The following is a 17,451-nucleotide window of genomic DNA, read 5'->3' as shown; positions in this document are numbered from 1 at the left end:
TAAAATAAATTACAGTCTTATTTTGCAAATAAAAGTTCCTAGGGTCTACATGACAAAGTCTGGCCAGCCTAACTATCTCATGGGTAAAAAATCACATCCCTAGCCTACAAAGATAAATATTTTGGCATAATTCCCTTCCCCACTATGTAGACTTACGTAGACTTAAACCAAATAGAGGAGTCCTTTTGCCAGTATAACTCACGTTGTTTGGGAGGTACTTCAACCATACCGGCAGACTCCTTGACCTGGTATAAGCCGCGTCTCCATCAAGGGATTTGGCCAGAACAGTGACATCAGCAAAGCCCCTGCAGTACAGAATAACCCTTTTTTCTCCTGCTACCAGTCTCAACATTTTGTCAGTTTTAAAGCTTCCTGCTAAAAGGAAACACACAGCATCTATGCCCTGTCTTGTATCAGCAAGACATTATTTCTTTTTACAGAGGAATTAAAGTATACACGTGTGGGAGGTGTGTCACTTTCAAACATCCAAGTGGTACTTGCTCTTGGACAGGAGGAGGATCCCACTTCTCTTGTAGATGCTTGTTGTTTGTTTTGATGTTGGTTTTGGAGGCGGAGGGGCAGAAGTGGTTTGCATTTTATTAAGTCTATATTTTGGTTTTGTGTGGTGGCATTTGAATAAAATCTAATGGTCATGTTTAATGGGTTACAACTGTGCGTGCACATGAATTTAAGAGCTCTTTTGAATAACAAAACAAAATCTTTCCATCTGTTTGTGAACAGTATTCTTATACTCTGACTCTTCCTTTTTTTTCATATCGTCCCTGTTAGCTCGTACCTGATAACATTTGCCAAAAGACTTTCTGGATGAACCCAAAGCCTCAAGGTTTACCAGACAACCTTGACCTACCAACCCACTTCACAGGGCAAAGCAACTCATAAAGCTGTCTTGGCTTAAAAGTAGGATTCAGCTTATTGTGGCAACAGGCAGTTTTCACCTGTCCTATGCAGACAGATCATTTTGTCTAAATTCCCACTTGTCTCAGTCTACATAGACCCTCCTCATTCCTACCCTGATCCTTCACCCTCCATCATTTGTGTTCTAGGTCATATGCTTTTTTTTTTACTTCTTTTTTTTTTGTTCTCATGGTGAACAGGAAAGAAAGGACAAGGAGGAGGAGTGGAGAGGAAGCACCCAGACCAAAACCAATCTCTTCTGAGCAGATGCAGACCAGGAACTTCCCCTTATTTTAATTTCCCATTATTACTTAGCTGTGAAATGATGAAAACATGGAGCAAGCTGCTGGGGGCCCTCCACTGTAGCATGCACCGTGTTGGAAGCGGGGGACTTGCAGCTTGCTCCGTCAGGCTGCCTGACACCCAGGACGTGTCTGCCTCCCCTGCCACTAATGCTGACACACAATGCCCAGTGGAGTACAGCGCCCGAGGGCTGACTTAGGAAATGGCAAGAGAAAGCAATAAGCAAAAAATACTCCCTCTTTTCTGCCTCAAATAAGGCTTTTACAGGTGACCAGAAATGGTTTGGGCTGCTAATGAGGTGTAGGCTGCCAAAAAAAACACATGCGCAAATTCATATTTTCCAGGTGGCTGCTGGTAGAAGCGTAACTGTCCATTGAAGTCTACAGCATAAGCCTTTTTTGCACTTATCCATTAAACTGCAGATTTATTGTGAGGTTACTTTATCATAAGGTTTGCTGTGTTGTCTCATTGCCCTTATAAATCAGTTGATTTTCACAAATTTAGAAAAATGTGAACCTGTTTCAGGTTACATGAGGAATGGGTGGCATTTCTGTTGAAGGTGCCAGTGGCTCTGCGTGACCTTTTGCTGCTGGACCACCAAGGAGCGCCTAGGCCACCACCCCAGCTCTCCGTTACTCTTGCTCAATGCCAAGCACGAGTCAGTCAAGCCAAAGGGATTTGGGTCTGAGCTGAGTGTTGAGAAAACAAACATGGGATGGAGTGTTTCCCTGAGGGATGTTAAAACAAGAAGCAGAAAAATGCATGACTGGTCCCTCATGGTTCAGCTGATGGGACAACCTGCTCAGACTGGTCTGATTTCACCCTCTTGTTCACAAGAACGTTCTGCCTTTTCTGGCTGAGACTGCCCCAAGCCAGGCCCTCCTCACAAGACTGACAATCTTGCTGTCTTGCTTTACCCTCTCTACCTCCCCTAATACCTGCGCCTCAAGCCCAGCAAAGCTGCGCAGGCTTCTTAAACAAAAACCTTTATGGCCTTGACGGCAAATGCTGTGCCACAGCACTTTGAGCATTTCTACAAGCAGCTACTTTCGCTTCCCCTTTCTCCAGTGATTACGTGGTTTAACTCTTTTGTGGCAGCCTGAGAGTGGCATAGGAGCTGGAGCAGGCAGGGAACGTAACATGGGGTGTGTTCACATTTCCCTCTATTACCAATGTGCCTGCTGCAGTCGGATTTGGGCTTTTAAATTAGATAGGCTATTTCAGTGTCAGTGCACTCATACTGAAACTAAGTTACAAGAAAGATGGAGAATTTAGACAAGAATTTGAGAGAAATAGGCCTGCGTTGTCATTCAGACCTTTTTTGTTATTATTTTCATTTTAAAGTAATTCTGAATATGTGATAGGTGTCCTAATGCATTTAGCTTCTCTTGAGAGAATGCAGGTGTAAGAGCAATGTTACGGGTTGAGATGAGTGCCCCCAGCAACCCTTTGACACTTGTACTCTCCTCCAAAGTGATCCACAAATCCATAAATGGGTGTTTGATAAGTTTACTGTTGTACGTGAACGTAAACCCTCTAGAATGGGTTTGATAAGTTTGAGTAGAAGAAGAAGGTGGCCTAAAACTGAACACTTCTCAATGCAACTGAGATTCATGAAAATATATGCAGGGACACATTTTACACACAGCTTCTAGCATTTTATCTAAGTAGGATACCTTTGTAAAGTAAAACTGAGACTGCTAAATATTTATGCAAACAAAAGGCAAATTAGTTGAATAGGATTATCCACACAAAAAATCTGAAAAGAAAATTGTGAAGGATGGAGTAGAGCAGCTTTGACCAAGTTGTTTGAACACTGAGGATTTTGACTAGAAGGCTTTCTCACCTCCATTCTTGCGTTAATGCTAATATTGATCCCTCAAAAGTGGCAACCATTGAGTACCACCAGCTAGCTGCTGTAGTGACCACACTACAGCTGTAGTTACGGCTATTATGCTGATGCCAGAAATACCTCATTTTAGTGTGGGTCTTTCCAGGAATAAGAAAACAAGACAGCCTCCACTAGGTCTGGGCTTTTGCATATTGCAGAGCCACGTCTAACTGAATTAAGTAGAGACACCAAGACTAAATTACTGAAACATTTCTCACGCTGACTTGGTTTAACAAGAATGTAGCGTAGTCTGAACATGGCATGGGTTTCCACGCAAGCTGAATTATCAACACTTTTCAAAACCTGTGTTTAAAGAGATTTCTTGACCGTTCACCAGAGCCTGGGTTTACCCTTCGTCTTGCAGAGGTCCAGAGAAAATCTGTCTGCCTTTGGGGTCTCTCTCTGGGAGCACAAATAGGAGGAATAGTCATCCCTGTTATTGTAACCACTCATGTTTGTATATTTCTAAGCAGATGGCATCAGTTTTCATGAACAAACCTAACCACGATTAGTCCTTGCTCCTTAGATGTTTCCTTCTGAGCGCCATGTTTAGTTAGTCTTACGCAAGTAAGATTTCCACTGATTTCAATTCACACAGACTTCAGTGAGAGCCTGGCAAGACTAAGACATCCAAGACATTCTGTCCCCCTAGATCACAGGCTCAGGTAAGAATTTATACAAATAGATAGCATGGACAAAGAACAAAGAAGTTAGGCAAGACTGCTGTGCTGAGAACCAGTTTTGTCCAAAGTCAGAAACCTAAGATATTACTGAAGAAACAAAAGGGTATGAAGCCAGCAACTAAAACATCAGCTGCAGACCTAAGACTATATTGGGCATTGTGGAAATAGAATTCAAAACAGACCCATTTCTACCCCAGGCAAAGATGATGGGGCAAGAAAAATTTGGAAGGGGATTTGATCAGGGATGCACGTGCCGAAGCCCATCCTTAGGCAGGTTATCTGCCTGTGGTCAGCAGGGCTCGTGTGATGACACCTTCTTTTCCTTACCATAATAATTCGATAACATGCACCTGGCTGAACTGCCAGCATGTCGGCACTGCCAGGCGTAAAAAGATATCAGCTTCTCTAAAGATACCAACCTCCTGACACACTGCACCTCAGCACAGCACAGTCAAGATCTGCACAGTGCTTATTTTCATGTACTCCCAACTTAGGCCTGCATAAAAGACCCATAAACTCTTTGGGAAAAGAACAACTACAGATTTGTCTGGTTTTTTATGTTCCAAGAACTTTTCTTGTTAGCTTCAAGATGACATTTTAATGAGGTTTCACTGCATAGAAAGCATAGGACAATATAACCAACTCTGTCTGCTCCTTCTCTCCCTCCCCAAACTCTTTCTGAAATGAGTTACCATTCAGGAACAAAAGCTTTTATGAGAATTTATGTTGTTCATATGGAGGCAGGGTGAGGGAGAAGTCATTCAGCTGCTAAACCTTGGCATTGGAGCTTATGCCATTCCCTCTCCTGCCCTGTACTGGGTGGCAAAGCTGCCTCATTCAGACCTGTGCGAGTTTCTCCAAAAGCCTGGAGCTAGTGTGTGTTTGTTGATTTGTTTTGGGAGTCACAGAGAGGGCAGCGTAAAGGCAATTCCCGTTCAGTAAAATGGAAGTCTCACTGACTCTTCATTCAATACAATGTGGCTCAAGAGGATATCCTGTCAACCCAATGATAACGAGGGAAATAAAGTCACTTCCTTACCAGCTGTTTGATTCAGGTAGAAAAAGGAAGCCTTTACTTCCTTGTGTTTGCTCTCCCCACCACCCCCTCAGTCAGAAATGCCAGGCTGAAACTGCCTTCTCCCTCCGTATTTTCAGTAAGGAATCAGCTCCGTAATGCTTAGCTGGGCTCAACCTGTGGGAAGTATGTACTTCTCTGTAGCCGAGAAGCTGCACCTTGCCTTTCAAGCAGGGGTGAAGGTTGAGTCGCAGAAGGATTGAGACTGAACAAGCTCAGCTCAATGCACAAACAAGGAGTGCCTGTGTAGTTAAAGATGACATTTGTCTCTTGGATCAGATCTGCCAAATTTGGGCCAGTGGAAGAGCAGGGTAGTGTGATACGGATGCTTTATTTTGAGGCTGCCCTGACTCAGTGCATCATTATGCCTCCTAATCCTCCTGGGTTCCCTGCAAACCCCAGGAATTCCAGCCAGGAATGCACTATGTCATGCCTGCATATTGTTGAACAGGCAAGAGGGTAGGGAGGAATGCCCTCAGGGCAATCTTCGTGGCCTGCCAATCAAGCCCAAGCAGGTGAGGCAGGCATCTCAGGTGCTTTGGGGCTAAGAGGAGCTTAGGCAGAGCATCTTCTGCTTCCCTGCTGCTACCTTTCTTGCATCATGGAAACAGCCAACGTAAAGTTGCACAATAAACCAGCAATAGACTGATTTGACTCAATAAAAGCTTCTTAAGAAATTACTTTTTAGAAACTTACAGAGCTGAATGAAGAGTTCTTTTCCATATAATTTTTAACTGCCCTGATATAATTTTACATCCAGGATATAACTTTCCATTAAATTTTGAATAGGTAGGTCTTAAAAGCAAGCCCTGCAATGATTTTCTTTCCAATTGTGTAAGACTTCCAGAAAGGCTGACCAAGCCAGAGCTTGCCTCAGTCTATTTGCCAAGGGGACCCTTGTTTTCATTATAAAAAATGCTTTTCAGGGGACATCAAATGTTTAAAGCAATTTTCCTAATTTTATTTGTTTTAGCAGAGACTCTGTTATTTTATACAGATTGGTTTAGGCAACAAAATTCCAGTGACAAATACACGGGTTTAAAGAAGGAGACAAAGCTTATGAAGCAGTTGAGAATCCGTTTAGGGTTCTTTTTGTGCTAAAATAGTTTTCAGCAACGGGTCATACTTCCCTCCCCCCCTCCTTGTTTTAGTACATAAAATGGACATGTGTTTATTTAAAACAGGTTTGAAACTTAAACAAATAGTGACAGGCTGTTCAAACAAGCTTCGGAAATAGGCCTAATCAGGATGTTTGAGAAGGGGAGGGGGAATGATCATAAAGAGCTACTTGTAATATATAGTGCAGACACCATTAGGTTGAGTTCATGTTATTGTTGTATTAATCTCAGATGAAAAAGTACTGCATGCTGCACATTTTTTGTTAACATTCCTCTTTTGAGCCATAGGTTATGCCATACTTTTGCCTTGTCTTCAAGTTTTACTGTAACTCTCTGTTCATATTCATACCCAATACCAGGAGCTCTACTGAATCATTAGAAATGGTCTCCCAGGAAAACTGGGAGGAATGTTCCTAAACTGGTATAAATGGGAGTTAGAAAATACGCTCATTTTGATATTGATATTGCATATGCATTGTCTATCATGAACATAGAGAAGTGAGACCTTCCCCACATAAAGAAACCCTGGAAATCTTAACGTTACAATGTTTGCACGACTTGCATTACCATGGGTGGTTTGTTTTTTTTTTCATTTCCTCTCTTTTCCACCCATAGTAATATCACCGAGTACTGAACTTCACCCTTGCTGTATTTTTATAAGGCCCAATCTTGAACTCGCTGTACAGACAAAGCTCCCATGGAAGTCAGTGAGTCTGCACTGGCGACAACAGGATTTAGCCCAGTCTCTAACGTTGTAGGATATTGTGTTACTTCATAGCCTTAAGGAGAAATAAAAGCAGCTTTCCAAGGAGCTGCACAGCGAACTGAATTTGCTTTTTCAGCTCTGCAACAGCACAGCAGAATGTTAAGGCCGGAGTTTGCAAATGTGTATTCAAAAACCAAGCAGCTAACCAAAAGGTTGCCGGATTTTCTCCGGAATGAAGAGTTTGCATTAAAACATTCCCCACAAAGGTTAAACTGCTTTCACTTGAGAATATACCTGTGGAAACCCGAGTCTGAAAATGATTGCCTGGAGGAATAAGCATTGAAAAATAGCAGGAGGCAGACGTACTGGCCTGAAGGCCAAACCATTGAACAAAGCCTATAGCTCTTCTGTTACTGACTCTTACCTACTGACACTCGCTCTTACCTAGAATATTACTTCGTGTAATAACTTATTTTGGAAGTAAATGCCTACTATTTATTTGAATCTCATTCAGTGTCTAGTGCACAGGAGTCAAAATGGCAAAATATTGAAAAACCTTACACGCCCTCTCGTGGTAAAACAAATACACTTATTCTGACTATAGCTAGAGATGGCTAATGACGGTGGCTAATTTAACCACACAATTTACAGAAAATAAACTTGGCTGGAAGGTTTATATTAATAACAGAGACCTTTTTGTCCTTAACTTCTTCTATAAACCATAACATGTACGCATTTTTGGAAGGCAGGTTACCTCCTAGCATAGTAACATTGCAAAACAGCTAATGGCACTATAACAGAGAGATTGTTAACTTCTACTAAAAAATGAGAAGTCTAGAGTAATAAAGGTAGAGGCAGAAACCTTCACATTACATAGCTACTTCATGGGTTTATTTCAGTATGACAGTTTGGGAGGACCTCACTGGCTGCACAATAAAAGAGTTACTCTAAATGATGCTATCAGTTTTGTCACATTTTTTAAGTCATTCAGCTTCACTATTTATTGCTTGCATGCCATAACAGTACAGTTTATCTATCTCTCAGGAATGCTCCGAAGCTTCATATTTGTTAGGAACTGCAGCCTGAAGGAAAGACATTACGTGCAGAGTGTCCGCAAACCAATCACAAGCCCAGTCAAATCCATTTTTATTTATGAGTCACAAAAACTTATCTTTGTTACTTAAACAGCCTTTCCATTCAATGCCTACGTGCACCTCCAGACTTTCACAGAGCAGCTTTACAAAAAAGCTCAAACGAGAAACCCGGGATGGTTTGGGCTGGGCTGAAGGAGAGGACTCCCCCTCCTCATCACACCAGGTGACTTCTGGGTGGCCATGAGAAGTGGCATCACTGTATGCTTCTCCTCCTCTTCCTCTAGCTGAATGTCTTGGCCAGAGGCTAGAGGCCAAGTCAGGCTGACAGGATGATCCCATGGCAAGACAGCTCTTTTTTAGGAAGAGCTGTCAGATAGGCTGGTTGGCCCAAGGGACCCTATAGCCAGACCACTGCCACATCCAAGGCGTGATTACACAGGAACACAGGACAAAGGTGTCACCCCTTTTGGTGACGACTGTGAAAGATCATCAAAGATGTAACACAACCCTAACACTTCAGTTCGTGTGAAAGAAATATCTGTGGTACTGCATGTAGTCTTCTGAACCCATCCCAAGAGAACCAAATAAACACTGCCTTATTTTCAGTGAAGCTGACCAGCAATATAGATGCCCCATGTCCAGTGGAAATGAAAGGTTTGGAGAACGAAGGTCTGTTTACCCCCTTGGTGTATGTTTGTATACACAACATTCAGAAGCCAAAACGGTGGTACTTGTATTTAAAAATGCTGCCTCTATATTTTCTGTTAGAATGGGCGTGCCTAAAGGAGTCATGATGATAAGTAATTACAGAAATATTTGTGAAGAAATAGTAGAACTTTGTGCTAAGCATTGCATAAACATATTGCTCCCAAATCTCTATTTTAATAGGCTTGTATGGGTTTTTTTGCGCTGGTGTGATTGCTGAATGACCAGTGAGCACTAAGAAGCTGTCCCTCCCTTCTCTGAAAAAGCTACTGCAATTCTGAAATTCTGTTATTTCCCTTTCTAGGATGCCTTCGTGGAGTTGTATGGCAACAATATGAGGCCTTTGTTCGATTTCTCCTGGATCTCTCTGAAGACTATCCTGAGTCTGGTTCTGGTGGGAGCTTGCATCACTCTTGGCGCTTATCTTGGACATAAGTAAAGTCACCCAGTTTATCATGGATTACAAAAGTCTTTCAAAACAACAAAATAATATTTTTTTTCTGTAGCACAATTATATTTTATGAGCAAAACAACGTCCCAGCTAAAGATTAAATCAGCTATTACTGCCAAAGGAAATATCATTTATTTTTACATTGCAGGAAAATTATTTATTAAAAGATATTTACATTTTAACCTGCTATTTTCAGAAACTCTGCAAGTTGTATCTGTCATCACATCATGTTGTTATTCTTAACTTTAATGAGCCCCAAAGTCTTCTAGGTTCTTTTTTTAATTCACACGGCTGGCTGGATTATTTTATCTGTGAAGAGCAAATGTACTGACAAAGAATGACCTACCTGCTTACACTTATGAGGACAGTTACTTAAGCTGCTAAAGGCTGCATAATTGTGTTGGTTTTCCTTGCATTTTCTGGATGGCTGGGAGGGATCTGAATGACACGGTCAGCGTGAACAAAGTTCTTACCCTGTCCTGCTGGCAAGAACTGGTGGAGTAAACAATTCAACATGGTACATCCGTGGAGTCAAGATGGCAACTTTTTGAAGGACACTTGGCTATCCCTACAGGAGAACAGTTGGAAATATGATTGCCTATGCCTTGTAAACATGCATTTTCAAGTTACCAGTTGTGCCATCATGTCATAATCACAATACCCTAGTACATGTCAACTCAAATACTATTTTTTAATAGAAGTGTGGAGTTAAATCTTTGGGGCTTGCAGGAAATTGTAGTTCCAATGATTTTCTCAGCAGTAAAACATTTTTTGCGGCTACTGACACAGACACATCAGGAGACCTTAAGTGCCTGCTTCGACAGAGCAGAGCTGGAGTCTGAAGACCTGACCTGTGTCCCACTTTAGTGGGCTCATATCTGCAACTAATCCTGTTTACTTACTGAGTTCCTCTAGGGGTTTGAAACCAATTAGATGTGGTCTCTAAATCCCTGAAAGTTGAAAAAGATCTTAATTTTATTTGGCAAGAAGCAGACCTCAGCTGAGTTATAGATTAGCTCTGACTATCCTTGTTTATCAAACTGGACACCAAAATCAAGTTCATTTTCATAAGAGGAAAAGAAAGTGAGCTTTATCCTCCTGCCCCTTGCCCTTAAAATTTTTTCATGCTAATAATTTCCTGAGACTGTCTACAGAAGAAAATTTGATGAAACTCCAAGTCCTCTCTCTGGACAGAGACTCTTTGACACCTCATTTGCACAGGTGCCTACTGTCGTTTCAAGTGAAAATAGGGTGGAGGGAAAGGAGGGGGCAGAGAGTGAAGTCATCTGCTCACATAGCAAAATGCAACTCAAGTAAATGCAGAGTACTAAGTGTACAGTTTTATAAACAGACCTGTGTTCTGAAACCAGATGTCTCAATGCATTTTAAAGCGGGGCTTTCCACATGCTCAGAAGGGGCCAGGAGTCCTGACAAAGCTGAAGGGCCTGAAGCATGTCCCACGGGCCGCTCCAAGGCATGGAAATGTCCAGCTTCAAATGTTTAAGTCAAGCACTCCTATTTTTTCTATGAAACTCTTGAAATCTGGGATTTGTGGGTAAATGGATTTCCAGACGAAAAAGAAGGTTGCAAAGCTCTGGATAAAATGTACCGTATAATACATAAGTGCTCTAAGGGAGGAAAAAATACAGTGAAGAAACTGTAGATTCAACCTCAAGATTTCAGTCAAATAATTTTGTGGCATTATATGCAAGATATCTCCATTAACTTGGGAATGTAATATGTTCAATGTTAAGGCTGTAGTTGATGTTGTGTCTTCAAAGCTGCTTTTTTGTTTGTTTGTTTGTTTATTTTAAGAGTTGTACATCTCAGCATTTTTACTGCTATTTAGTCATGGCACCTACACTTGGTATGAGCAAAGATGGAGCAAGCTTACATTTCAAATTTGCAATTGCTTTTAATTCTATAGAAACATAGAAAGGAAATGTTTCTAAGAACACAAAAAATGTGAACTAGGCTTGATTAAAGAAAAATGAAAAATCCCACCATCAAACAAAAAGCACCTGCCGTGTTTTCAGAGTGCTTCTTCAGAAGTAGGCATGCTCATGTAGGGTTCATATCAAAAATATTTGAAATGGGAGCAACGGAATTATGTGGATTGAGTGTGGGCTTTGGTTTTTTTAAGCTTCCAAGTCAAATTTGTCTGCAGCCAATTTCACAACTGGAATTGGCTGGTAGTGAGCTAATGTTTCGTTTCACAACCTAGTCTTCATTTCAATTTGCGCCCAAACGCCCATAAAAGTTCATGAACTATTAGACCTCAAATTGTTTCAATATTGTTTATTTAATTAAAGGTTTACATTTTCAAAAGTAGTAAAAGAGTAAGTATCAATTCCAGTGCTGCTATACTGCCAGGATAATTTGAATGGGTTTTATTTTTTAATACCTTCCAATGGCAAAAGTTTTTTAAAGCTGCTTTAGAAATAATATGAAGATGACACATGATACATGTCTAAATAAATACTGAGGATTTTGTGTTCTGTTGTGTCTACTCACTGGACTTCCCAGTGTATTAGTTAATACCAGGCAAAAAGAAGAGTCATGATGACTGTTGATGATTTTATTTTATTAAAGAGCTAATGGAGTTTTCCCATCCTGACTGCAGAATAGTACAGTATTGTGGCTGCATTAGGTATAATGATAGTTGATAATACATTTATTAAGAAACATATTAGAAACATTGAATGTATATAAAAGCTTGAACTTCTTTAATAAAATCCTCTCCTCTCACTCCTGCATTTCTTTTGCAGTAATTCCTGTCTTTCCTTTTCTTCATTACACATTCACATAAGATTTTTTCCCCACTAAATGCCTTATAGACTTCCATGCTCCAAGACTATGCTTCAGTGAAAATCCATCACTATATATGCACGCGCAGCTGACCACTCCCAGCATATCCTAGTTGTAGAAGCAAAACATAAAAAAAGAGGGACACTTCTGAAGTTGGTTAGGTGTGGAAGATCAGAAGACAACAAAGGAAGAAGTGAAGAAGTGGAGGGAACAAAGAGATCCTTGAAACATCTTTGTTAAAGACAACTGTTACCTGGAATTTGCTCATCTCTCATCCTTTCCCTTGAAAAAGGATGACACAAGGGCAGACTAAAAGACTGCAGAGATCTCACAATAATGCTTTACTATAACACTGTTAATACCGAAGGCAGTCTTTTGCAAAACAGAATATCCCTAGGAATTTAAGAGAAATACTTGATTTTGCTGTATTCAATTTATTTGTCATTAATTCTTTTTCACTCCATTTATCAAAAAAATAACAAAGGAAAATATTTTGCTTCTGAAAAAGAATTTGGAAGATCACCTAAGATCTGTTATAGATCAGTAACTTAGGAACAGATGAAAAAACAAGAAAAAAAATCTGCAAGTTAAGTATTCTGAAATCAGAGCTGACACAGAGGATTTTTCTTAGTAGAACAAGCACTGGATCCACCAAAGGAGTAATGAGGCTGTCGAGGTAACAGAGACTGTACAGATAAGGAAGGGGGCTGGAAGATACGGAGAATTACATTGGTATGTAAGAAAATCTCAAGTTTTATATGATGGACTAGTTCACCGAAGATGTTCTGAAAATAAATTTTAACTAAAGCCATCTATAAATGTGCATACTATGCGACTACTGTTGCTAAAAGTTTTCAATTACAAAAGTATTTGTAAATTATTTTAAAATTAAAAATGCATCGATTTGCTGTTGTGATTGGGGATTACATTGCTTGAGTAGGGTTGCACTAATAAGGAAGAATTATGAAAAAAATGTTTCTTTGAAACCAGATGTGCAAAGCAACAGGAAGGTGGTGCAGTTCAAAGAACGCAGACTCAGTATCCCTAATCCTTGCATGCACACAGTCTCCCCAGCTGAGGCACTGGGAGTCAGCTCTCTGTAAGGACTGCATGCTTTGACCCTGAAGCATGACACTGTGCTTAGCTGGGCACCTGCACTCCGCAAATCTACAAGTCCTATTGATTAAAGTATAGTGAAGTAGAGTGTTTAAAGCCTACCTTTTTTTTTTTTCCCCTCTCATCTTTAAACAAGCTAGTAAAATGATTCATTTGTATTATGAGTTCATGGCTCAGTACAATAGGAAAAATTAAAGATCTTTTGATTTATGGGTATTAAAATTCTTTCTCATTGCAAAAGCCTAGCTTTGTTTTTCATCCCTATCTCTCTTTCAAGCAAGGCTAAATACAAGGACGATAAAAGAGCTAATTTAATCTGTATTTAGTTAAATCACTCTCCTGTACTGCATTAATGCAGCTTCATCACACAGTGAAGTCTTTTTCAAGAAGTTATACAGCATTAAGAATTCCACATGAAAACTATATATTTTTATAATTTAAATAGCATATTTTTTCTTTTTCTTCTGAATATTTGAATTTTAAGTATCACCAGCATAAATGTACATAAGCAGATATTGTTTATCCAGTACCTTTGGATGATGTATGTATGGTAATGTAGTTTGTCAGTTTATCATCATTTAATATGATTACGTTGTTCCTTGTCTTTAAAATGTTATAAGAACATGCTGCCATTAAACTTTCTATGTCTGTCTAGTCGATATTGTGAAAAATAATAAAGCACACTGTGAGTTATTTGTTTTGCATTTGCATTGTTCAGGATCTGTTGACAAAAACTACTCAAACATTTTGAGTGTAATACCATAAATGAAACACAATGTTTCCTTCCTGATAGTTATGTTGACACGTTCTGCTCAATATTGGCCCACGTTCGCCAGCCTTCCTCAAATGCCTCTGTGCATCAAGGTGCAGTAACACAGGTTTGATAAGCTGCTGCTGCGTGAAATCATAGAATAGTTCGGGTTGGACCTTAAAGATCATCCAGTTCCAACCCCCCTGCTGCGGACAGGGACATCCCTCTAGACCAGGCTGCCCAAGGCCTCGTCCAACCTGGCCTTGAACACCTCCAGAGATGGGGCAGCCACAGCTTCCCTGGGCAACTTGTTCCAGTGTCTCACCACTCCCATAATGAAGAAATTCTTCCTTATATCATAGACTAAATCTGCCCCTCTCCAGTTTATACCTGTTCCCCCTTATCCTATCACCACAAGCCTTTATGAGTAGTCCCTCCACAGCTTTCTTGTAGCCCCTTTCAGGTACTGGAAAGTCGCTATAAGATCTCCTCAGAGCCTTCTCTTCTCCAGGCTGAACAAACCAAACTCTCTCAGCCTGTCCTCATATGGAAGGTGCTCCAGCCCTCTGATCATCTTTGTAGCCCTCCTCTGGACCCGATCCAACAGTTCCATAGCCTTCTTATGTTGAGGATTCCAGAACTGAACACAGCACTCCAGATGAGGTCTCACAAGAGAGGAATAGAGGGGCAGAATCACCTCCCTCAACCTGCTGGCCATGTTTCTTTTGATGCAGCCCAGGATATGGTTGGCCTTCTGGGCTGTGAGTGCAGCTCATGTCAAGCTTCTCATCAACCAGCACCCTTATTGTATCCTTCTCCGCAGGGCAGCTCTCAATCACATCACCCCACATCATGTACTGAAAACGGGGATTGCCCCAACCCAGGCGCAGGACTTTGCACTTGGCCTTGTTGAACCTCATGAGGATTTCACAGACCCACTTCTCCAGCCTGTCTAGGTCCCTGTGGATAACATCCTGTCCTTCCAGTGTGGCAACTACACCACTCAGCTTGGTGTCATCTGCAAATTTGCTGAGGGTGCACTCGATCTCACTGTCGATATCATTGATGAAGATATTAAACAGCATCAGTCCCAGTAAGGACCCCTGAGGGACACCACTTGTCTTGGATCTCCATCTGGACTTTGAGCCATTGACCAGTACTCCTTGAATACAACCATCCAACCAGTTTCTTATCCACTGTACCACCCACCCACCAAATCCATATCTCTCCAGTTTAGAGAGAAGGATGTTGGGGGGGACTATGTCAAAAGGCTTTATAGAAGTCTAGATAGATCACATCCATCACCACTGCTGTGGTTACCCCATCATAGAAAGCCACTAAGTTGGTCATACAGGATATGTCCCCGGTGAAGCTGTGCTGGCTGCCATTAATCACCTCCATAACCTCCATGTGCTTTAGCATAGCTTCTAGTAAGATCTGTTCCATGATCTTCCCAGGCACAGAGGTGAGGCTGACAGGTCAGTAGTTCCCAGGGTCATCTTTTCTACACTTTTTTAAATATGGGCACAACGTTACCCTTCTTCCAGTCACCAGGGACTTCTCCTGATTGCCATGACTTTTCAAACATCATGGAGAGCGGATTGGCACCCACATCAGCCAATTCCCTCAGGACTCTGGGATGCATCTCATCAGGTTCCTGAGGTGGTGATGAACCTGACCCTCTACTGTGGGAGGGGGGTTGCCTCCCCGGTCACCATCTTGTTATCCCATCACCCTGGAGGGCTGAGGAGAGCAGTTATCAGTGAAGACTGAGGCAAAAATGTTGTTAAGTACCTCAGCCTTCTCCTCATCTGTTGATACGAGTTCACCACCTCCAACCGTCAGTGGGGGTACGTTCTCTTTAATCTTCCTCTTTTGATTGATGTACCTGTAGAAGCCCTTCTTGTCAGTCTTTACTTCCCTTGCCAAATTCAGCTCCAGCTGTGCCTTGGCCTTCCTGATTCCATCCCTACACAACTGGGCAGCGTCCTTATACACATCCCAGGTTACCTGTCCCTGCTTGCACTGCCTGTGCAGTTCCCTCTTCTTCTTTAGTTTAACCAGCAGGTCTTGACTCATCCACGCCAGTCTCTTCCCTTTCCTGCCTGATTTTCTGCATACGGGGACTGAGCGCTCTTGTGCTTTATGGAAAGCATCCTTGAATATTTGCGAGCTCTGTTCCTCTCCCTTGACCCTGAGGGCCATGTCCCATGGTGTCCTACCGAGTAACTCCTTGAAGAGTTGGAAGTATGCTCTCCTAAAATTTAGGGTCCTGACTGTGCTCCTCACCTGTCCCACATGCCTCTGGATCTTGAATTCCACCAGTGCATGATCACTGCAGCCCAGGCTGCCTCCAATCCTAATATCATTGACATGCAGTCCACAGCTGTACACTTTGGGACCCAAGGACAGTGTCACTTGTTCTGTCGTATTCATCTCATATCTTGTGGGAAGTGCAGCAAGACTCTTCTATTTATGTGCTAAAACTACTTTTCATCCTTGAAGAAAGGAGCTGAGAAAGCATATTAGCAAGTTTCAGCAGCAGAAGAAGCATTCTTATTACTGCTTAAGGTTTGTTACCAGTTATGACTGGTTTCCAGCAAGTATTGAGGTATTTTGCTTCTTAAAGGCTCATATTAATTGGCCCTCAAATAACAGTTGTTGACACATACCTTCTGTGGCTTTAGTTCATGTGTAACATAGCTAATTGAGCTGAGGTAGTTATTATTTAACTGCCCTGAGAATTTACCCAGCTTCTTGAATGGGTTTTGTAATCTAGGGTGTGCATTGTGCTGTCAGGGATGCACTTGTTGTTAGCGCCTGAAGTTTGTAGTTTAATGCCTTCCAAGGACAATTCAGACACATGTGTGAAACATCGGCCCCACTGTCTGTGTCCATGAAGACTGAGGAGGTGGGGGAAGTCAGCCTGAAACTGAAACAAGAAGCAACAACAGCAGAACACAACTAATAGACTCTGGGATTAAACTGTCCAGCAAGGTTGCTAAATCCTTTGCAAGGCAGAAGGTAAACAAATTTGCAGTTCAGCAAGTACTGCCATCCCCCTCCATTATTCTGAGAGAGTGAAAAAAGAGAAAAGGACTTGAAAGAAAGTAACCTCAGCACTGTCTTTTTTCTAAAAACCTACCAAAGGAAGATGGGATTAAGTTTCCCTAGGGAGGCAAACCAAGTTCAACAAAACCAGATAAATTAGTTCAGTGATTTTTCTCTTTCTGCCTGGACAGATGACTCAAGCTTTTCTGAAAAGCTAGCAGATTAGCACCCATAATTAAATGTCTACCTCACCATTGGGACCAAGCACAGTGAACAGATGGGGACCATAGAAGAGAGCTGGTTAAAGACAAAATGAACGTTAGACCTGATAACTAAGGTGGGTTTTGGATATCTGAAAATTAGTGAGGAGCACATTTGAAACAAGTTTTTTTGGGCAAAACCCAGGAAGCTCCCTTCTCAAAATATACTCAAATTTCAAGCACTCATGTGTCTCTACAGAAGCTGCACTGCTAACAGTGTGCTGCAGCAGCTGGTTCTCAGTCCCATAGTACCTATAGCTCTTGCTTTTGTCTCCCTAGCTTATTAAATATTTAATGGAAGACTGCAAGTAATACGAAGTGAAATTTGTTCCAGTATGAATGGCCAGATAACAACTGCATGACATTTGTTTCACATAACACCTGACCCTAAACTGGTTAGTCTTCTTTTAAATAAATTTTTGGTATCAAGACCTGATTCTGAAGACATTTTACTCAGGGTGAAAGACAAAGTAGTCAAGATTTGTGCCCTGAAAGAAACTTACCTGCATAGATGGACAAAAAAA

General features: G+C 41.4%; 1 protein-coding gene across 1 annotated transcript in view; it reads left to right on the top strand.

Moving 5' to 3' along the window:
- Positions 1-13,584, top strand: part of BCL2 (BCL2 apoptosis regulator) — a 97,360-nt gene extending 83,776 nt beyond the window's left edge. The window contains exon 2 of the mRNA XM_069853549.1: positions 8,795-13,584. Within this exon, the coding sequence (XP_069709650.1) occupies positions 8,795-8,929 (135 nt within the window). The 3' untranslated portion in view covers positions 8,930-13,584. The remainder of the gene's footprint in view (positions 1-8,794) is intronic.
- The last annotated feature ends 3,867 nt before the right edge of the window (positions 13,585-17,451 follow it).

This window comes from Phaenicophaeus curvirostris, chromosome 3 (genome assembly GCF_032191515.1).
Source record: "Phaenicophaeus curvirostris isolate KB17595 chromosome 3, BPBGC_Pcur_1.0, whole genome shotgun sequence".
Lineage (NCBI taxonomy): Eukaryota > Metazoa > Chordata > Aves > Cuculiformes > Cuculidae > Phaenicophaeus > Phaenicophaeus curvirostris.
This window is presented reverse-complemented; position numbering and strand designations above follow the sequence as displayed.